The 21,804-nt window shown below is 61.4% G+C and overlaps 1 protein-coding gene and 1 long non-coding RNA gene across 7 annotated transcripts in view; one reads left to right on the forward strand and one right to left on the reverse strand.

The window, feature by feature from the left end:
* The first annotated feature begins 456 nt into the window (after positions 1 to 456).
* On the forward strand, positions 457 to 6,727 carry LOC112585077. The gene is made up of 3 exons (XR_003109424.3): positions 457 to 1,731; positions 5,392 to 5,474; positions 6,500 to 6,727. It is a non-coding gene; the product is annotated as an uncharacterized LOC112585077 (long non-coding RNA).
* Positions 6,728 to 8,270: 1,543 nt separating this feature from the next.
* Positions 8,271 to 21,804, reverse strand: part of MORN1 (MORN repeat containing 1) — a 46,760-nt gene continuing 33,226 nt past the window's right edge. For 5 of the 6 annotated variants that reach the window (XM_045165704.1, XM_045165705.1, XM_045165703.1 and 2 more), the window contains 4 exons: positions 21,035 to 21,168; positions 20,861 to 20,934; positions 10,435 to 10,481; positions 8,271 to 8,470 (listed from right to left, as the gene is read on the reverse strand). In XM_045165704.1, the coding sequence (XP_045021639.1) occupies positions 8,322 to 8,470; positions 10,435 to 10,481; positions 20,861 to 20,934; positions 21,035 to 21,168 (404 nt within the window). In that variant the 3' untranslated portion in view covers positions 8,271 to 8,321. The remainder of the gene's footprint in view (positions 8,471 to 10,434; positions 10,482 to 20,860; positions 20,935 to 21,034; positions 21,169 to 21,804) is intronic. The other variant, XM_045165706.1, reaches the window with a different exon arrangement.

Below are 21,804 nucleotides of genomic sequence, written 5' to 3' on the forward strand. Positions count from 1 at the left end.
CGGGGAGGGGAGTTGCTGCGCGAGGAGGGCAAGAGCCGGCGCGCCAGGCAGGTGTCACCGGCCCGTCACCGGGGGCGTCTGCCTTCCCCACGGCTGCTTCCCCGGCGGGAAAACAGCAGCCGCTTGGACACGCCCAGCGCCGGGAGGCCCAGCTGGTCCGGGCTCCTCCGCCCAGTGCGGCCTCCCTGCCAGGACGCGGGGCGCACCGCCACCCTGCTGTGCCCTCGGGCCTGAGGGAGGCGGTGGGCTGGGAGCCTGGGACGGAAGGCAGCGCCGTGGGGCGCCCGGGTCTCCCTTGGCCTGGGTTTACCCCAGAACCCGTGAGATTGCGACCCGGCCAGACGCCAGGGTTGCCCCCAGCCCTGGAGTACCACCCCCTCCTCGGAGGCAGGCTAGGCCCCGCCCCCTCGGGGGGAGGCGGGAGGCGGGCGGCGGGCGGCGGGCGGCGGGCGGAGGCGGAGAAGCCTCGGGAGAGTTATAACTCCGGTTCCAAACATTCCAAATTCCTGCTTCTTCCGGCCTGGCCGGAAGCCGGGCTGGGGAGGGTGCGCAGGACCAGGGTGGCGGGGGGATGGTTGCAGGCCGTTTTGGGGTGAATCTGAGCCCCTTTGCCACCTCCCTTGCGCGCGGCTCCAGGTTCCCAGTGCCGAGTCTAGGGCGGCGGGTACGGGGGCCACGCCCTACTGCGCAGAGGCTGGACACACCCCAAGGCTGCACGGCACCCCAGAAGGCCCCTCCCAAGTCACGCGGGTCTCAGATGCCCCGCAAACGCACCGATGGGGGTGCATAACGTGAACCCGAGATGCACCCCAGCACCGGGTGTCCGTATGGGGCACGGCGCCCAGTGAGTCAGGCAGAGTGGGTGTCGCCGCCGGAGTGAGTCACCGAGAGGGTGTGCGCCCCTCGTGGGCGGTGCCAGGAGCCTGGAGAGCGGGCTGTGCCCGCCCCAGGAAGACCACGCCCCAGTTGGGGACTAGGCAGATTCCCCCCACTTCCTTCCGCGAAGCTTCCTTCTGCGATCCAGAGAGGCTGTTGAGGGCCGGGGAGGGGCGCGTGATGCGCCCCAGTCCGCGGCCGAGGGGCTTCCCGGGAAGGGCGGGGGCGCCGGGAACGCTGGCGGCCGGGTCCGGAAGGGCCGCGCGGCTGCCGCGCCCCCGCCCCGCGGCCTCAGTTTCCGATGACGCGTCTGCAGAAACCCCGACGCGGCCCCCAGGCTCCGCTGCCCGGTTTCACTTCCCCTCCCCCTGCCCGGCGTGAGGCGCGGGGCTCAGACTGCCTCGGATTCCGACGGGGGAGGGCACGGGGGCGCTTCCGGCCGTGGGGCTGGGTCGACTAAGGGGTTACGACGGGGCGGCCCGCCCCCGCCCAGGCCCCTCCTCTCCACGCCTGCGCCGGCACCGGGGGTGGGGCCGCGCGGTACCCGGCCGCCCCGAGATCGACCCCCTCCCCCGCGAGGGGCGGGATCAGGTTCAGGCCACGGTGGGGGCCGAGCGGGCCGCGACAACCCCCACTCCGCAGCCTGGGCGCGCGGTCCGGGGGCCCGGAGGCGGCGCTAGCTCGGGAAGGAGGGGGTCGGGCGGCAGGAAGTGCGCTCTCCCACCGCGTCCTGAGCACAGTGACTCCCTCCCGTCCGACGCGCGGGGGAGAATTGGGATGGCGGGAGAGAGAGGGGTACCCTGGGGAGGAGGCGCCTCGCGGGCACGTTGCGCTGGAGCGAGCCCTCGCTCAGGGGTAGGGTGGGGGCTCCCTGGTTCTCTGAGCGTCTTCCTTGCGGGGGCGGACGGGCGCTGACGTGTCCACGCGTCTGAGTGCAGCTAGGTTTGGGGGAGCCGGTGGGGGGGGGGGGGGGGGGTGTCAGCGCGACCCCCGGCGGCGGCGGCGGGAACTGCAGCTCCCGACCGAGCGCGGGGAGGGGCGCGTCCTGGGGTCCGCATTCGAATCGAGGTTTCAGCTCAGTTTGGGTGCTGTTTTTCTGTGGGGGGGGGGGTCGCTTGTCTAGTATGCCAGGCTCGAAGGAAAACCCGATCCTTTTAAATCCCTTGAATTCTGGGAGCGCGATCCCACAGGTATGGAAAAGCGTCCCTGTGCCAACAACTGTGCCCCACTCAGTACAGGCCCTGGGCTCCATTTCTCTGCAGTGTTCCCCATCCAGGTCCCTCATCCAGGCCGGACTTTATCCTAGTCACTGCTAGGCGGCTAAGCGCTTCTTCTGGAGGGGCAACCCCAGGGCACCCCAGCCACCAGTGTGGGTGGGAGGTGGAATGGGCCTTGAAGGACGTGACCAAAGAAGGCCACAGTGACCTGCTCCCCCTGCGTTACACTCCCTCCCTGTTTTCTCTAGGCCTATCTCTGTCCCCAAGCTTCTCGGTCATCAGGATGGTAACCCCCTAGTCCACACGGCTTACCTCTCTCTGGCACTGTCCAACGCATGGACCCCTCACCCCACTGGCTTCCTGCCTCTCTCCACCAGCTCACCGCAGCCCGTTGGCGCCTTCCCCAGCCCTCCAGTGCACCACTGGCAGCAGGTTCTTGCCTAATCAGCATCTGTGTGGTGCCCAGGTGCATCCCAGCCCTGACCCTGGCATCTGCCTGATGGCTGCCCTTCATGTCTACTCTGTCTTTTCTAGCAGGGTCCTCAAGAGGAGCTCACCACAGATGAGCCCACAGGATGAGAAACTCCTGGAGGGTCAGGGAGCACTGAGGGGTTGGGGGCTGGGCAGCGCTCCTCCAGGCTGACCCTGGAGGCAGGACTCCCATCCGGTCCACCCTGCTGGGCTCTGCAGCCCCATCCGTGGGAGAGCCTCTCCTGGTGTTGGGCCGGGGGGGAGCAGGACGAAGGGTACCCCTGCGGGAAGTGACCAGTACGGTAGGAGGACTGGCCTGCTGGCTCAGTCCCGTACATCTGGCGCACGGTCAGGCTGCCTCCGACTGATGACAGTCCTATTTATAGCCTCCACCAGAGAACGTCCCTGGCCATGGCAGTGGGCACCCGCCTGCGCCTCGAGACCTCGGGCCTCCTGCCAAGAGGAGCCTGGGCGGGGGCTGCTGTGGCCAGTGCGGGTCACCACCTGGCTCGCTGCCTGCCCCAGCCGCTCCGCAGGCCTACTGAGGGGCCAAGGCAGTTTCCAGCCTGAGGAGAGGGGCTACTGGAGACACCACCCACCCACCTCCCGAGGTCCCCTGTGCCTGACCCAGCCTGGCTCTTCCATCGGAGAGGCCCCGGGCTGTCCTCAGTGGCTGGCTGTGCCCTGCAGGGATGGGGCAGGAAGGAAGAGGCCTTGGGCAGCTGGCGTGTGCCCCAGTGATCTGGCTGAAACAGGCCCAGAGACCCCTGCTGATGCCTCGAGGACCGAGGTTCCCAGGGTGCCTCAAGTCCGCAGTGAGCTGCCCACGCTGCACAGGAGCCAGACTGGTGGGCTGGTCCCCTTGCACCCTCCAGGAAGCCCTGCTTGGGGTGGCGGGAGGTTGTTCTGCACAGCTGGCCTCGCCACCTGCCTGGCACCGAGACTAGGAGGCCTGCCCAGGATGCAGAGAAGGGAGGCCTCCCCCAGCAGCATCCCGGGTGACCCACGGACCAGCGGGAGGGGAGGCCAGGAGGCGCTGCCCGTGCCAGGCTCTGTCCTGTGCTGACTGCTAGGCGGCCGCTGATAGTCTGAGGGGCTGTGCCTGCCAAGGCTCTGCAGGGAAGTGGGCTGGACAGAGGGCAGGTGCCCCCACCTTTCTCATCTCTTTGTCTCTGCATCTCTTGTCTGTGGCTCTAGACTCCAGTCGAGGAAGGAAGATGTTTTCTGTTTCTGGTGATTCCTGACTCAGGGCTCAGGCTCGTGCTTGTCACTCAGTAAATGTCCATTACATGAGTGGACCATCCGGAGCTGATGTTGTCACCCTTTTAGAAGTCAGAGGGCAGGAGGAGGGCCCGCGGGGGACACTGAGGCCCCAGGGGGAAAGGTGCCCTCCTTGGGGTGTGAGGCACGTGGGGGCAGCCTCATGGCACCTCTACACCCATCTCAGTCTTCCTGCACCCCACCCCGGCATGGAGGTGGGTGGGTTGGGGGCCCACCTGGCCTGTGGGAGAGCCCAGGAGGCCTGATTCCTCTGAGAAGGTGGCCCCAGGGTCTTCAGGCCAGGGGCAGATGCTGAGCCGCCCCAGGGAGGCAGGCCTGATGGAGTCCAGCCATCTTGATGCTCTGGCTGTTCATGGTCCAGGCTGGATACCACCCTCTCAGGACCATCCCTCTCCCTACCCAGCTCCTCCTCCAGCCGACACGATGGCCAGGCCAGCACCTCTGGCCGCTGCTGACTCTCCCTCTTTTTTTTGGTGTATTTTTTGAGAATTCAGATTTTGTATAGATTTGTCTGTGGGACACAGTGTTAGGATTGGGGGGTCCTGTCAGGGAGGGGCAGTACCTCTGTGAACCTCCAGCTCCCCCACACCTTCAACCAAAGTCCAGCAGGTTCCTGAGGCCGTGGCCCCTAAAAGACCTGCTGGTCATCAACTCAGGTGCATTGGCCAGGAGTGGTGCCCACGCCCCACCCAAGACTCCTGCCAGGGGGTGGGCACAGGGTGGGGCAGGGGAAGTGCCTTTCACCTGGGACCAGAACTGCTGCGGCTACCCTGCCTCCCAGACTCCAAGTCGCCCTTGCTCTTAGGCTTTGCAAAGTATAGAGGTTTCACTGGTCTGCATTTGGAGAGGCTGCCGACTGAAAAGTCAGCTTTGCTCCAAGTCTGCAGGGGCCCCATGTGGGGAGCACCCGCCCTGCGTCCGAGTAGGCCTGTGTCCTCATGAGACAGTGGCCCTGAGCTTGCGGCCCTGGGCTTGGTGACTGGAAACCATGATGCCGGTTTGGAGTTCAACCTGAGAAGATGCCTCCTGACCCAGGCGTGCGGGAGACAGCAGCTGCTTGTGTTTCCAGCGTTTTTGTTTTCTAAATTGAAACATCATTTTCATTGTTTTCCTTTTGACAGAAATGTGGTTTCATCTTGTGGGGAAGGAAGAGCTGCAGAGAATTTGCTGTCTTGGGCGGGCCGGGTGGACTACGGTGGCTGGAGGAAGTGGTCTCAGGGGGCTTTTAGGGACATGTGGCCCTTTGGCTCCTGGCCCCACACTTGGGGGTCCCGCTGGGGATCTGCCCCCACATTCATGCAGCCAAGTGTGGACACTGCAACCCCCCCACCCTGCAGCTCACCTGCACCCCCTTCTGGAGGGGACTCTGTCCTGCAGGCCCTCCAGCTACCTCCATGCACTTTGGGCAGGACAGAGACCCCTGGGGCCCAGGCATGACACAGGAGTCAGAGCTGCCTGAGAACAGGTCCCTCTGGGGAACTGTTGTCCCCAGAGGGGACATGATATCCTCATCTCTGGGACATCATGGCCTATCCTCTCCTAACAGATGTTCAGAGGCCGAGGCCCGGCTGGATAGGGCTGGCATCGTCAGTGGCCGCTTGAGCTCCTGGAACAGAAACAGGCTGGCAGGTACGTCTTGCTCCGGGTGCCTGGCAGCACCCCCCACGCTTCTCAGACTCAGAACTAGGTCAGCCCCCCTTTTCCTGGACCCCCTTCTCCCTGGCTGTCATTCTTCTCTGTTCTGTTGCCACAGCTAGCCCTTTGGGGGCTCAGTGCCCAGCTGCCCCACCTGCTCCGGGAGCTGGGGTCCAGCAGAGGCGGAGGTCATCTGGTCCTGCAGGGGGACCAGCTCCACCCCATCTGCCCCATTCTGCTAGCTGTGACTGTGTTGAGGCAGGTGTGTTGAGGGAAATTGTGTGGGAACCTACTAAGAGACAAGCAGGAATGGTGAAGGGATGGGTGGGTCCAAGGACATGACTGGATTGGTTCCAGTCATCAGACTCGTCTGGCCTTTCATGTGAGAACATAATTATCCCACGGTAGGAGAAGGCAATGGCAACCCACTCCAGTACTCTTGCCTGGAAAATCCCATGGATGAAGGAGCATGGTAGGCTGCAGTCCATGGGGTCACTAAGAGTCAGACACGACTGAGCGACTTCACTTTCACTTTTCACTTTCATGCATTGGAGAAGGAAATGGCAACCCACTCCAGTGTTCTTGCCTGGAGACTCCCAGGGACGGGGGAGCCTGGTGGGCTGCTGTCTATGGGGTCGCACAGAGTCGGATACGATTGAAGCGACTTAGCAGCAGCAGCAACATAGTAGTGGTTTTAGTCTTCAGTTGAGTCCAGTTGTTTGCAACCCCATGGACTACTGTAGTCCTCCAGGCTCTTCTGTGGGACTCTCCAGGCAGGAATACTGGAGTGGGTTGCCATACCCTCCTGCAGACCTGCCTCCCACATCCATCCGTCCATAATCACCCATCCCCACCCACCATCCCTCCGTCCGTCCGCCCTCTGCCTGTTCTTCCAGTTGTCCTCTGCCTCTCGCCCTGTCCTGCACACCTCTCTGCCTGTTTGTCTCCAGTGCCTCTGGACACGTCACAGAGTGGCTGCTGCACCAGCCGCGTGCTCCACGTCTACCCTTTGGTTACAGGTACCTTCCGGGCACCTCCTGTAGGCCACACACTTCGCCACGTACCGAGCTGTGCTGGTGAACAGAACTGAAGAAGTGCCAGCCTTTGGGAGATTCCTGTGTGAGATACATGGCGTGCTGGCCTGTAACATGTGCAGGGGACGAGAGAGTTGGGGGCAGGGGGCTTTGGAGCAGGTGAGCTAGGAAGGTCTTGTGAGCAGGTGAAGAAAAGAAAGTGTTAGTTGCTCAGTTGTGTCTGACTCTTTGTGACCTCATGGATTGTAGCCTACCAGGCTCCATGGGATTCTCCAGGCAAGAATACTGGAGTGGGTTGCCATTTCCTTCTCCAGGGAATCTTCCCAACCCAGGGATGGAACTGGGGTCTCCTGCACTGCAGGCGGGTTCTTCACCTGCCAAGCAGGTGAAGGGCACATGCAGAGGCCGTGAGGCAGAGCGTACCTGGCTCAGCTGAAGGGCTGCAGGGAGCGGGGGCCATGGGGGGCCAGGGCAGTGAGCTGTGGGTGCCAGCTCTGGTTGGGCCTGCAGTCCTGGTCACGATGTGGCCCAGCGGCCCCTTGTGTTGGGGAGGGGTGTCGGGGTGAGATGGCTCGTGCTGCGGCTGTAACTTGAGCACCCACAGGATCATTGTGGGGCGGGGCAGAGATGTGACCCACAGAGCCAGAGAACAGAGTCGGATGCTGATGGTCTGGGCCTTGATGACAGAAAGTTGTGGTGTCCTCCGTGGAGCAGGAGGAGCTGGTATGGGGCACGTCAGGTCTGAAGGGCCCTGGACCCCCGCCCAAGGGGGCTGCCTCACCATTGCTACTGGCCATGTGGCTGGGAGAGATCAGAAATCTGGAGGAGGGACCGGGCTCTGGGCCCCAAGGCTGAGTCAGGGGGCGGGGTGTGCGGGGTGGGGCATACCAGGGCCAAGAGTGATGTCTGGAGCCCCGTGGGGTGTGCTGGGTAGAGAGGAGGCAGGGGCCCTGCTGGGAGTACATCACAGGTGGGGTAGAGCGCTCATGGGGGAGAAGGAGGGCGTAGACCATAGGTGTGGGAGGGCAGTGGGTGCTGGATGGAGGCTGATGGCCAGGAGGGCCTTTAAAATGGGAGACGGCAGCTGGGGCTTTAGTGGCCAGTCCACCCTGGCCTGGAGGTGACTGCCGGCCAGGACCAGAGGGCTTTGAGTGTCCCTTCCCCCATTCCGTGAAGAAAGCAGGTGGTCAGGTGAGAGGATGGGGGTGAGCTCATCCCTTCTGGATGCAGGGAGATGGGGGGCCTTGGATCTGAGGCTGGGGTGTGGTCAGCCCCAAGTAGGGGGTTGGCTGCTCCCTGGCTTCCCGGTGTGCTGGGCCTCTATCCCTGACCTGAGGCCTGGCTTATCCGCTGAGGGTGCATTTCAGAGGCCCTCTATCCCCAACCCCCAGGCCTGGCTTATCCCCGGGGTGCATTTCAGAGGCTGCTGTAACATCTGAAAAGTGGTCCCTGCAGACAAGGCCTCTCAGTTCAGTGTGTGATTCAGTCACCGGCCCGTGGCCTCTTGACCTCCCGTTTGGGAGCCGTCGTGGCCCCTAGCTTTGGGAAGGCCCCTGAGCCACCCTCCAGGGCAGGGATGGTGGGAAGCAGGCGCTGGCTGGCCCGGGCTCCCCCCAGGGAAAGCATGGATAGTGCAGCTGAGACAGCAGAGAAGGGTACTGGTCACATCATCCGCCCAGCCTTGGGAGGCCCAGATGAGCCAGCCTGGTTCTGGGTGTTCAGGCAGGGGCCACACCCTCTTGTTAGCTCTCAGAAGTGGTTGTTGAGCATTTTATTAAAGCCAGTGGTGGGAGTCTTGGGCACCCCTCTAGCTCAGGGCTTCCGGGTCTTCTCTGGGGACGTGGGGCTGTTGGCCTGCACCCCTTGCCAAGACCCGAAGGTGTTTGAAGGCCGTGGGCAGCGTGTGGCCCAGGAATGGAGGGGTGGTCACGTCGCGAATCATGATGACATACTCGCCTGCAAGAGACGGGCACTTGGACTCGGCTCCTGCCACCCTCAGATCCTCTGCTCCCACCCTCAGGGCCCCTGGCTCAGTGCCTGGTCTAGGGCGGCAGGCCTTTCTCTTCCTGGGGTGCTGGGGGTACAATGTAAGTAAGTGCACTGGGGCTGAGTGAAGCCACCTCCCACCTCGGGACAAAGGCCCAGTGATGGCTCTGTGTCCTAGGGCGGAGTGGGGGGCCACACCAGGGACGCAGACCAGCTCAAGGCCTCCCCTCCCTGCCAGTGGGGCCGTGTGGCTGAGGGCAGGGGTTTTTTCGAAAATACTTTCCTATCTTTTTAGGAGAAAAATAATTAACTTCCTCTAGAATGTTTTTAAAAATAATTAGCCTCTCAAGACATGGCTGTCTGGCTTGTTTTGTGGGAAGGGTCGGCTCTGGGGGTGGGGGTGGGGCCGCCCGCTGGGGGACATGGGGAGAGAAGGAAGTACTTTTCCTCCATAGTCTGTAAACTGTCTGGAGAGCTTCAAAGTTGGAGAAACCATAAAAAAGAAAATAAGAAATAACAGAAAGTGAGGTTGCCGTGGAAACCGTCCTCTCCCGCCTGAGCCCGCGGGGGCTGGCACCGGAGCGCGGAAAAAGCTCGCCGGGCTGGCCGGGGCTCCCACCAGGAATGCAGCCGCAGCTGAGGGGGGTGCGGGAGTCCGCTCCCACCGTCAGGGAACATTCCAGCACCCGGGCCTGGAAAACAGGCTGCCTCCCTGGCTGCGCGGCTGCCCTCCGACTCAGGCCAGCCTGGGGGCCTGTGGCTGCCCCATGTTTCCCAGGGCGGACGAGAAAGGGCCTCTGGGGCTGGCAGGAATTTGCTCAGCCTTGAGTCAGTTCCTTCAGAAGAAACCACGGTTCTGGGGGGCCGGGGGGCCGGGAGGGGGCCCACATTCCGCAGCCGGGGCACCGGGCCTCCCTGGCCGGCCCGGAGGAACACTGCGCATGGCAACGCAGAGTGTTTCCAAGCAGCCGGTTTCTAGGTGTTCCCGGGAACATGCAGCCACTCCAGCCGCGGCCGAGGGCGCCCACCGGTTGGGGAGCGGCCTCAGAGCCGAGCCCGAGCCCTCAGCTGACCTTGTTCCCGAGGCCGCCCTTCTCCCAGCAGATGGGAAAGGCCTGGCCGGGGGCCCCCTTGCCTGCCTCAGAAACCATCCGAGGCCTGGACCCAACCGCCACGTGGTCCTGCCATGGGCCCGGCGCCCAGCCTGGCCTGGCCTGGCCTGACCCACGTTTCAGAGCCGTCCACCTGGCTTCGCCCCTCACAGCCTGGACGTCCAGCCTATGCCCTGCCGGTGTCTCCCAGGTGGTGCACAGGGTGGTGGGGGGCAGCCTCTCCACCACCTCCTCAGCATGTGGGGGTCCTAGGGTTCTGCTGGGGGTGACCTCGGTGCTGACCCTACTGGCTGGTTGGTAGGCATGTGTGGCTGTTGGGACAGTGAGTACCAGCCCAAAAGAAAGATGGGGGCACTGCCTGGAACCCCAGCTCTGCCCCGCACAAAGGCCTTTCCGGCTGCAGTCAGCCAGCAGGGCTTGCCAACACTCACCACTGCACGAGGGGTTGGGGGGCCCACACCTGGAGGCCTACTGGCCTTCCGATCAGGATCCTAGAGACAGGAGCCAGGGTTTTTTGCCTTGGCCGAGGGGACAGGAGGTACCCTTTTGCCTGGCATATGCAGTCCTTTGAGGGGACCAAGGCTTGGGAAGACCCTCGGCCCATTGGCACACCCTCCTCCCCCGCCAGGCCCTCTTGGTGCTCCTTCGGAGGGCCCGGAGAGCATGGTTGGAGGCAGCTTCATGCACCTCAGGGCCCATCCGGAGCCCCAGAGCTGCCCTTTATGACAATGTGCTCAGGGGTGGACACAAAGGTTCTGCTGGGATGGTGGAGTGAAAGCCGGGGATGCCCTACCTGACCGTGTTTGCCAGCTGCCTGCCTACCTGGGAAGGCCTCTGCTGCCGGCTCCGCCGTGGCCACCCCGTCAAGCCTGCGGGGAGAGAGGAGGAAGCTCTGAATGCACAGCCCGGCCCCCGAGTCTGGGCCTCTGGCATCCAGGCCTGAGGATGGCAGAGGCCACAGGCCGGCCCTCATGTGACTGTCTTGTCCTCCCAGGCCCACTGCTGCCAACTTCTCTTTGCTCTGCCTGCACCTGGGCAGGACGGGTGTCCCTGTGAGGCTTGGGACCCCCTGGGCCCTCAGCCCCTGAACCCCATTGTCTAATCCCAGACGTGCCCATGGATGGATGGAGCTGGAGACAGACAAACCCAGTCCCGTCCACCCCACGGGTGCTGCGCGTACAGAATCCAGGAACGGCTTTGAGAAGTGGGCGCCAGAGCCACAGCGGGCCTCGAGGACACGCGGCGTCTGTGTGGAGGGGACATGAGAGCTGTGCTTATTTTCCAGCAGGAAGTGACAAGCGGCAGCCAGGACTCAGCGGTTGTGGGGCCGTGGGGCACTGGCACCCCCCACGTGAGGCAGGAGAGGAGAGGCAGCAGGTGAAGACAGGAGGGGCCAGGCCCACACGTCTGAGGGCTGGAGGCCCTCACCTGTGGCCGCAGCTGCTGCAGCTGTTCCCCGAGGCCCAGTCTCAGCGTGTCTGTCTCGACCACTCCAGCTTCCGCTCTGCTGTGTGACAGGCTCACCCTGCCTGCCCGCAGGGGAGGGTCACCTGCCCAGGAGGACCTGGCTGTGTCCCTGGCAAGGACCAGCTGGCATCGTCTCCAGGGAAATGCAGGTTGCCCATACGGGGCCCTGTACCCAGTTGACTCCTGGCCGCCTCCTCCATTTCTCCTCTGGGTCAGACCCTCAGGCCCCCCATGCTTCCTTGGGGGACAAGGGAGCCGGCAACGCGTGGATGGCCACCCTGGATCCTCTCTGGGAGGCAGAGTCCGAGGTGCGAATTATCCTGAATTATTTGCCCTGAATTATCCTCCAAAGGGACCTGGGGGAACCAGGCAACGCCCACCCCTGTCCTCCCTGGCCAGCGGTTTCCTGTTCTCAGAACCCGGGGAGGGGGGCGCTCCTTGCGCAGGCTTGGTGTCCCACCAGGTTCTGACCCCTTGCCAAGCTTCGATACCACATGCATGGTTTGGGTGATAAAAAATTAAAGACAAAAGATTTCAAAATTATTTCATTTCGAGTAGGGGAAAATGGGCTTTGGCTTGGACCCAGGAGCCACGTTAAAGATTTTGAAGTGCGGGTAAGGAGGGGAGGCAGATAAATAATTCAGCTCTAAGAATAACCAGAGCCTGTCAGGCTGCCAGCTTTAAGAGAAATAAACCGGGTTACAAGAATCCTGAGAGTTTTTACAGAACCCCCAGTGTTTCAAGAAAACAGGCCGAGTCAGGAAGGAGCCGCCAGAGGTGCAGGAACTGACAGTTCCCGTGGACCCGCAGGCGCAGCTGCAGCCTGGGCAGCGTGTGAGATGGCGGTTCTGTCTGGGCCCAGAAATGCCGACTGGACCCCCTGGTGTACACAGCACTGGAATCAGGAGGGCTTGGAGCTGGGACCCTTGACGGGCTGCCTCTCAGACTCCACCTGGACCCCAGGTCGGGGGGAAAGCAGATGGGGGAGACCCGTGACTTGGGTTTGGGTGGGGTGGGGAGGGATGTGGGAGGGGCTGGGTGTACCCTGAGGGCCTACAGTCCCCTGCCCTGTGATTAGGGTCTTTGTGCTTCTGTTTCTTGTGCTTGGGGTTCTTCATTGTCTGGTACCTGTGGGTTCATAGTTGTCATCAAATTTGAAAAACTTCTGGCCATTATTTCTTCAAATATTTTTTCTGTCTTCTCCTCACCGCATCACTTTGGAAGCTCTGATTTTTGTGTCTATTTGGCTTCTTGAAGTCTCAGGGTTCAGTAAGCAGGATTGGCTTACTGGGTCTGGTCATGTCTTTCTCTCTGTATTTCACTTTGGATCCACTTGCCCTCTTTACAGCTGTTACCCCTCCCTCAGACACTGCAGTTTCAACCTCTAGACATTTGATTCAGTCTTTTCGTACCTTCCATGTCCTGTCCAGTTATCACCCGTCCAGCGTCCTTGTCTACAGATTCTTACAGCTCTGTCATTCAGGTTCAGTTTTGATTAATGGTTTTACTCTTATTATGGGGCCTGCCTTCCTGCATTCCCTGCATGCCTGGTGATCTTTGAAAAGATGCCAGACACTGGGGTTACCCTCTTGCAGGCTGGATACTTTGTATTCTTGTACATATCCTCGATGCTGTTACACTGCTTAAAACTGTTTGATTCTTGTGGGCCTTTCTTTGAAGGTTTGGTGGGGTTTAAGGTAGGACCCTTGTGAGTATTATGCCAACACTCCGTGAATTCAGCCTGGCTGTCAGAATGAGCCCCCACTTTTCACATCTTGTTTGAGTTCTGGGCATGACTCCCTTTGACCCTCTTGGTGGGTCTTTCCTGGCCTCCGGCACAATTGATCCTCTCATGCATGGGTTGATCTGTGCTCTGCAGACTCTAGGGCTCCCTCTTCTCCAGGGCTCCCATCCAGCAAACTCTCACTGCCTTGGCTTTCCAGGCCTCCCACTCCGTGTCTCCCCTTGGGGGCACTCCTGAACCGGCCTGAGTACCCTTCCTGCACGACAGTTGGAGACTAGGGGCAGCATACTGGGGGCTCCCACCACGATGGATCCCCGCCCTTCAACATCGAATGTGAAATGTCTCTAGCTCTGTTGTGTATCTTGTCCAGTTAATTACATGTGTCCTCGTGGGAGAGCGAGTCCAGCCCCTCGTGATCCACCTTGGCTGGAAGCAGAAGCCTGAACAGACCAAACCGAGGTCTTGCACCCAGAGAGCCCAGGCTCGTCTCCCAGTGATCCGCCCTGAAGGGTGGGACTCCTTGGTGCAGGGCAGCCTCCAACTCCTGCCCCCTCACCCTGTACCTGCTGTGTGGGCTTGTCCTTCCAGGCCCCACAGCAGCATCTCGATCTGACGGATGTGTCCCTGTGAGACGATGCTTGTAGTGAAGCTCCTGGTGGTCCCCCACGAGGCCCGGGGGCCTTGCCCTCTGCCAGTCCACTGGCTGTCCCCTGGCCATGCCTTTCCCTTCTGGAGGCCCAGAGAGCATCCTTCTGGAGCTGGTGCTACACAGGACTGCACTGGGGTCACAGGGGCCCCAGGAGTCTGCCCTGGGTCCTATCCATGGAAATGACCACGAATACGTCTGTCCCCCAGCAGAGCCGTTGCCAAGGCGATGCTCACTGATCCTGGGCACAGTGTGGGTGCCACAGCCATGCTCCGTGTTCTGTGGCTTCTCAGTGCTTTTCCTCATGTCTCAGATCAGGAGAGCCAATGGGTAGAGGTGAGAAAAGGGCCCTGATGGGATAAGAAGCTTGAGGCTGGCTGGCCAGACCCTGGCAAGTGGGGGCACCTGCACACACCCCATTCTTTGGCTGGAGCAGCTGAGTGGAGGCAGGAGGTGGGGGAGCAGGCAGTGGACTTCCCTGGCCAGGTACACCGAGGGCAGTGGCGAAGTGGTTCACCTTCTGGGGAGACTGGTTCCCTAGTGCATCAGGGGTTCCCAGCCTGTCCACCATAGACCCACAGGCCAGGGGGCTCAGGGCATGGGTTCTGATCCTGACCCTTGTGGCTGTCAGTTTTCCAAACTCTGAAATGAACATGTAGGCAGCACATGGAGTGTGGATCCCCAGACCTGATCTGGCCATGGCAACCAGTCTATAAGGCTGGCCGGCTGGGAGAGGGCGGGGGCCCTTTTCTGCAGCCTGGTCAGGGGACAGCCCTGGGAAGTCTGGGTTGAGTCCAGACCCTGGCAGTGGTGGGGGTGGGGGTGGGGAAGGATCAAACCGGTGCTCATGGGAGCCCAGACAAGACATAAATCAGGGACATGGTTGCCCTGAGGGTCTGCAGCTCACGGGGGCTGTGGACCCAGGGCTGCTGTGGCCCCCAATGACAGCCTGTAAGAAACTTCCAAAATTGGAAGTCAGCTAATTGCAGCATTGCAGCTGACCCTGATTTGGGGCCAAGCTGGAAACTGTCACTGCCTCACGAGGGCCCCCGAGAAACAGGAGCCGCAGGCCATGAGCTCTGAGCCCAGGCTGAGGTGCAGGCCCAGTGTCTGGCCCAGCTCAGCTCCCAGGGAGCTCCTCTGCAGAGGCTCTTCTGTCCCACGGGGTGCCTTCTGGTGCTCAGCTCTGGGCCCTGGACAGTCTGCAGGGTGCTTTCTGTTTGGGGGTGCCTGCTTGCCTGCTGCAGGGGTCCTCACCCAGGGGAACTGTGGGTTGTACCTGGCAAGAGGTGTGTGAAGGGTTAAGGGCGCTGCCCGGCCTCCAGCTTCTCCATCTGCCGTGGGAGTGATTCTTCCAGGCCTGCGTCAGGCGGGAAACATCCTGCCCTGCTGGGCGGGGGGAGGTCGGGGCGCCAGAGCAACACGGCCTGGCCAGCTGTTCTCACCCGGCCCCCACACCTGCTCTGGTTTGTTATTCCCACTCAGACAAGGCTCACTTCTCAGTCTTTGAAAGTCTCTAATGGCGGTGCAGTGGTAAAGAACCTGCCTGCCCATGCAGGAGACACGGGTTAGACCCCTACATCAGGAAGATCCCCTGAAGAAGGAAATGGCAACCCACTCCTGTATTGTTGCTTGAGAAATCTCATGGACAGAGGAGCCTGGCAGGCTATAATCCATGGGTTCGCAGAGTCAGACGACTGAGCAACTAAACAACAACAGAAAGAACTTTCTGTTTCTCTCATGTTCCGTGAACAGCCACTCGGAGGCTCTCCTAACTGGGGTAGGGCGGGGGTGGGGAAGAGGGCCTGTGGACTTTGCCCTTGTCCTCATGTGGGGATTCTTAGGGTCATTTGAGATTCAGTTCTGTGGCATTTGCCTGCACACCCCAGGGCTGAGCTCTGGGTAGGACAGAGTGGGGAGTTTTTTGCTGTCCGGTCATTAAGTTGAGTCCGACTCTTTGTGACTGTATGGACTGTAGCATGCCAGGTTCCCTGTCCTTCACCATCACCCAGGGTTTGCTCAAACTCGTGTCCATTGAGTCGGTGATGCCATCCAACCTCTGTTGCCCCCTCAATTCCTGCCCTCAATCTTTCCCAGCATTAGGGTCTTTTCCAATAAGTTGGCTCTTTGCATCAGGTGGCCAAAGTATCAGAGCTTCAGCTTCATCATTAGTCCTTTCAATCAATATTCAGGGTTGATTTCCTTTAGAATTGACTGGTTTGATTTCCTTGCTGTTCAAGGGACTCTCAAGAGTCTTTTTCAGCACCACAGTTCAAAAGCCTCAATTCTTTGGCGCTCAACCTTCTTTATGGTCCAACTCTCACATCTGTACATGACTCCTGGAAAAACCACAGTTTTGACTACAGGGACTTTTGTCGGCAAAGTGATGTCTCTGCTTTTGAATATGCTGTCTAGGCTGGTCAGGGTGCCCAGAATTGGCTCTCAGAAGCAGAGGGTGCAGGGAGAGGCCTGGGGGCTGAGGGAGGCAGCAGCCCCCGCCTGCGGCCGTCGGGGGAGTTGCCTGTTTACTCAGTCATGGGGGCTGAGGTGGGCCCCATTCCTACCCTATGCCTGGGGGTGCACCTCTCTCATGTCTGCCTGCCAGGCCTCACCAGGCCTGCCCCACTGGGCCCAGTGCACCGGGGAGGGGGTGCTGACGCTCAAGACAGGACTCGTGGACCCTGGTGTCCCCAGTGCCCCCAGCGCTGTCTGGGACTTGGCAGGCAGGGGGATGGCAGGCAGGACGCAGGCTCAGGGCGGGTAGCCTTTTGGGGGGACGAGAGCCTGTCCTAGGTGCTTGGCGGTCACAGCGACCCTGCGTGGAGGTGGGGCTCCTGGGCCTCGGGCATCAACTATCTGTTCAAGTAAAAAATTGTCTCCATCTGTGTTGGCTAATGACTGATTAAATGACTAATCACGGAAGTCTTAATTAAACCCATTTTTCTCCGAGCAAGCGGGGGAGGGGCCCGTTCCTGGCATGTGCTGGGCTCTGGCCGGTTCTCCACGGAGCAGTACGGGCAAGGTCAGTGCGGTCACTGCGCTGACGGGGCTGCAGGCATGTCTCCTGTGCAGAGCCGGTGTTCAGGATTTCGGGGAGGATGCGGCTGGAGCCACGCGCTGTGCGTTTTGACGGGAGTCCCTTGTGTGGCCGGGCAGGCTCCAGGCCACGGTTCTGAAATGGAGTCGGTCTTGTGCAGCGAGCGGACACAGTCTCACGTCAGTCAGGAACTGCCAGGGCTCTGTGTCATGCTGTGAAATTCCGTAACATGCCAGGAATGTCTCCACAGGAATGCGGCGGGGCCGGCGGCGGGGCCCGGGCTCGCCTCGGGAGCAGCGCCGTGCAGGGCCACCCGCCGGCCTGCCCGGTGCCGAGGCCGCCCCGTGTGCACACCGTCTCTCCCAACCCGGAGCTCAGAGCCGGGCGACCCAGGCAGGCTCCCCTGATCGTGCTGAGCCAGCCACTCAGGAACCAGACTTGAGATATGACGAAGCCGCGAGTGCGATGGCCAGCAAGGGCCGGAGCCCTGTGGACACAGGCCATTTCCGGGGGAGGAGGAGATCAGGGCGGCCACACCTGTCTGTGAACCCCGGGCTCAGGCCCTCCCAGGTCGTGCACGCAAAAGGCCCCTTCCAGGCCTTGACTCTCTGGGGTTGGGGTCTGTGTGGTGAGGGGTCCCAGTGGGCTGGGCCAGCCTGGGAGCCCCAGGACTTGGCAGTACCTGGGCACCCCTTCTCCAAAATTGGGGCACTCACCCCAAGACCAAACATTCTGTCTTTGGAGGGGCAGGGGTCTAGTGGGCCACCGGCTGGGCTCTGGGAAGGCCCAGACCCCTAGGCCAAGGGTGCTAGTCTGCTCAGTGGACCCCTTCCTCCACTGTGTTTAGAGAGCATGCTGCTGCTGCTAAGTCGCTTTGGTCGTGCATGAAGGTAGTTTAATTAGACCCGAACATCGTGACAAAAGGCCAGAAGTCCGTCCTGAAGGTGCCCTTGTCGCGTGAAATAAAGACCCACTCGGCCCTGAAGTTGGGGGCCCATGTCTTGCCAGACCTTGTGGGGATGAAGAGACACTGTTTCAACCCTTCCTGTTCTTGGAACCCCTTGATGACGACCATGGGCGAAGCTAACACGTGACCATGTGAGGTGTTCTGTGGCTCTGGGGGGTCACCAGGTGAAGACACACGGGGGCCCCGGGGCAGCAGGGCAGGGAAGGCGGTGACTGAATGCGGGGCCATGCAGGCTGTGGGCCACCGGAGCCTGCTCCGAGGGTCAGGTGGCCCTGGGGCCTCAAGGTTGGCCTGTCCTGGGCCAGCCCTGCAGTTGGCCGCCTGGACCCCTTCCTTGCTCACCAGAAGCTGAGGAATGGCTGGCTTGTCCTTGATCTCCTCCTGGGCCACCTGGGGGTTGGGGGCACCACCTGAATTCAGCGGCTTCTTCCACCCTTCCTGGACTTTGGGATCTGACACCGAGAGCCAAAACCACAGGCCAGCCTGGAGGCTCCAGGGTCATGGCCAAACTCGGGCCCATGGATGGAGCATGGACAAACTCAGGCCCGTGGACAGGGCATGGACAAACTCGGGCCCCATAGGCGGGATTTTGGGGAAAACAGAAGGGTTTTAAGTGCCAGCTGCTGCATGCTCGCTAACCAGACATCAGGGGCGGGCTGGGCTGTGCCCTGCCAGGCACTTCATGCTCCTGTCTCACTCCTTGCAGGTGGTCAGGAGGACTGTCCCTTTGCCCCATCAGGTCATGGGGGAGATCTGTGCAAACATCCTGCCCCCGGTGGGGGCAGGCATTGGTGTGTGCTAAGTTGCTTCAGTCGTGTCCGACTCTTTGCGACCCCCATGGACTATAACTCACCAGGCTCCTCTGTCCACGGGATCCTCCAGGCGAGGATACTGGAGTGGGTTGCCATTTCCTTCTCCAGGGGATCTTCCTGATCCAGGGATTGAACCCACGTCTCCTGCATCATCTGGCATTGCAGACGGATTCTTTACCACTGAGCCACTGAGGAAGTCCCAGCAGGCCCAGCTGAAACGAAGTATCCACAACCTCACAGGGATTCTCAGTGCAACCCAGGTGCTTCTTATTTGCCCGAGCCAGTTGCTGGATTTCTTAGAAAACCTCAAGGTGGTCTTTTAGGGTCCAGAGCCGGGTTTGGATGCTGGCGCAAGGTGCTGGAGCCTGAACACACGTGAGGAAGTAGTGGCGGGGATGGTGGATCAGGAGGCCCTGGGGGCCTCGGGCAGGCTCTCCACCTCTTCTCTGGGTGGGAGCCTTGGACATACAGACATCCATCGGGGTGGGGGCTCAGGGGCACAGAGCTGGGCCTGGATTCAGGAGGTCTGGAGACCAGTGCCCGCAGGAAGGAAAGGCGCTTATGGCTGCAAAAGCCTGGCCTGGGGCCTCAGAGGCAGGTCAGGCCGGGTAGGTGGGCTTGGGCCGGGGCACTGTGGCCAGACCAGGGTTGCCTGACCACGCTGGCTTGTGTCTTTAACCAAGGTAACTCCAGGCCCATGGGGAGCTCTGTACACAGACACCTGTTTGTCCATAGCCAGCATGGCCGGGGTTGGGGGGGGTGACCCAGCTTTGGGAGAATATCTCCCCGGGGTTTCTGTATTTGGAGAACAAGCTCAGAGGGGCTCCCCGGGGAGAACGGGCCAGCCTGCCCCTTAGGCCGAGATGAGGGAATGCAGCAGAGCACAGGGACCCTCTGCAATGGTCCCAGCCTGGGTGAGGACACTGCATTTCAAGAGCTTGGAGAGCCCTTGGCAGAGCGGACTACGGGAGGAGGAGCTCGCTGCTCCTGTCTTCTCGGAAGAGGACAACAGTGAAAGGCTCCTTTTTTGCTGAAATCAGACGTTTCCACATCAGCCTCAGCTGCTGAGTTGCCACAGTTACTGAATCCAGCACACGCTTCGCCGTGAGCATCTGGGCCTGGGCTGTGTTGTGAGTTAGTCCTGGGGGTGTTTCAGCCTTTGGCCAGCATGCACGTCCCTGAGACCGAAACACCGGGCAATGTGGGGTCTCTGTGTCTTGCAGGAGCCTTTTCTTTTTTGGAGCCTGTGCTTCTCTGGTTGTTGTGTGAAATGAGCTTCATATTTAGTTCACACACCATGACTCAGAACGATGCAGAAGGGTGGCCCCTTCCTCTGGAAATGGCGCATCCCCACACAGCCTGCGACCCCGTGCCAGCCTCCAAGTGTCCCGGCCGGCCCATGCCCGCTGGCGTCATCGTCACCGATGAGCAAGCTAATTGCAGAGTGCTGGCGGATGCAGTGGCTCAGGGCCGCTCGCCCCCTGCCCGTTTGTCCTGCGTTTCTCATTTTCCTAGAGTTTTGTGGCCGCGTCTCTGCCGGCTGGCCTCTGCTCTTTTGCATGGCTGTTTCCACGTGTGCCCTAGGCTGGTGGCAAGAGGTGTCCATGGTACCCCATGACTCCCGAGGGCTCACGCTGGGGTTGGAGGCCAGACCTTGGTGGGAGGTGGGAGTCTCGGAGGGCCTGAGTGGCCACATCCTCCCCTGGGCCTGGGTCTCTTCTCCAGAAGGAAGGTTCCTGTCTTTGGGGTTCCATGGCCGAATTGCCAGCCCAGGTCTGCTTTGCCTAACCACACCTCACAGGTTCCACCCCAGGAGGAGACCTCAGATGGGGGTGCGCTGGTGGCTCCTTGGGGGCTGCCCAGTGCTCAAGGCTTTCAGGTGGGTGAGGATCAGTCCCACCCGAACCTCTGGAGCTATGGGGCTTGGCGGGGAGGTGGGGGGCAGGGGGCTTCCAGGAATTTCTCTGGAATCCAGCCTTCTTCCTGAGAAGGAACAGCTGAGGGATGTCCCCTCACCTCCCCCCAGACCCCCACACAGCCCTGCCTACTTCTTCAGACAGAAACCTGAACTCAGCCTGGGTGAGCTCTGGTCTCCTTGCCTGCAGGCCGGGCGGCTGTGGCCCCAGGTATGTGACGGCCTGCACAGACAGAAAGGGAGGCACACAGACCAAGCTCCAGGCCACGGTGCTGCCGCCTGAGGGCCTGCTGCCTGCCTGGGGGCCCCGGCCTCTGTCCACGTGCCAGAGCGTCTGCAGGCCCCTTGAGGGAGGGGACCCCTGTGACCACTCTGCTCCCCTGGCCTCAGGCCTGCCTGGGCGAATCCCCACGTGGACAGCCGCAGGACGTGGGTGGGCTCCACCCAGCTGCCTGCTCCCAGGCAAGGCCCTCGGTGCAGGAAGTTCGCCATCCTAGACCAGGCTGGGCTCCATGGCGTCCAAGTCATCTCAGGCCCTGGGGATACCGGGCAGGTGGGTGGAGAAGGGCCCCATCCTGGGATGCACACACCTGGGAGGCTTGGCTGTGGCCCAGCTGATGGGGAGGCCAGAGCAACCCCAGCGCCGATGAGTGTTCCTACCTGCTGCCTCCTGGTGGGCCTTGCGCTATGGGCGTCATCCCCCTGTGGTCCTGGCCTCTGGGCCTGCTGCCCACCTTTTAGAAGCAGCGGGGTGGAGGCAGGGTTCAGCTTCCAGATCCCCCATGCATGGCCTCAGCGTCAGGCTGAGCCCTGTCGGGGGTGTCCCACCCCTACCTCGTGGAGGCCCTCCAGAAACAGGATGGCGTGGTACCCTGGTGGTGGGGGCCCAAGGCGGACGTCGGAGAACTGGACGCAGCCTTGCTCTGCTCGCCGACGGCTCCCGGGACAGCGGGGCTCGTGTTTCCCGGCTGAGGGGAAAGAGGATTCCAGAAAAACAAAGGAAAAGGCCCTTTAAGTATCACAAAACAAAAGTCAGAAAGGACATTTCCTATGGTCTCTCTGAAGTGGGACTTGTGTGGCTGAGGTTGTTGGGCCATGGATGGCCACACGGGCCCTGGGGGGCCTGGCGCTACTGCCCAGAGTGCCGGCCACATGGCCATCTCCAGGGGAGTGGCTGGGCTGGTGTAGACACAGGGCCCCACGGAGTGTGGTTTTGGGTCCCCCGCCTCTCGATGCCCCTTTGTCTGCGGTCCACCACGAGGCCTAGCAGGTGGTGCTTTGGGGATGAGGGGGTCTCCTGTCACAATACCTGTGCCACTGAGGCCCTGGGTGTCCTGGACAGGACTGGACAGGCCCCAGGTCAGAGGCCTTGTGCTCAGCCAGGCAGAGCCTGATGTCCTCTTCTGAACAGTATGACAGGAGGACGTGCCTCCTTAATGAGGGCTACCCCATGTGGTGACGTCAGACCACACCTGTGGCAAGCACAGAGCACGGAAGGGCCCACAGCCACCAGCCCCACAAGGGAGGCCGCCCCCTCAGGGGACCTGAAACCCTCTAGTGCTGGAGAACGTCACAGGGCTGGGTTTAATCTGCCCCACTGGGGC

This window comes from Bubalus bubalis, chromosome 5 (genome assembly GCF_019923935.1).
Source record: "Bubalus bubalis isolate 160015118507 breed Murrah chromosome 5, NDDB_SH_1, whole genome shotgun sequence".
Lineage (NCBI taxonomy): Eukaryota > Metazoa > Chordata > Mammalia > Artiodactyla > Bovidae > Bubalus > Bubalus bubalis.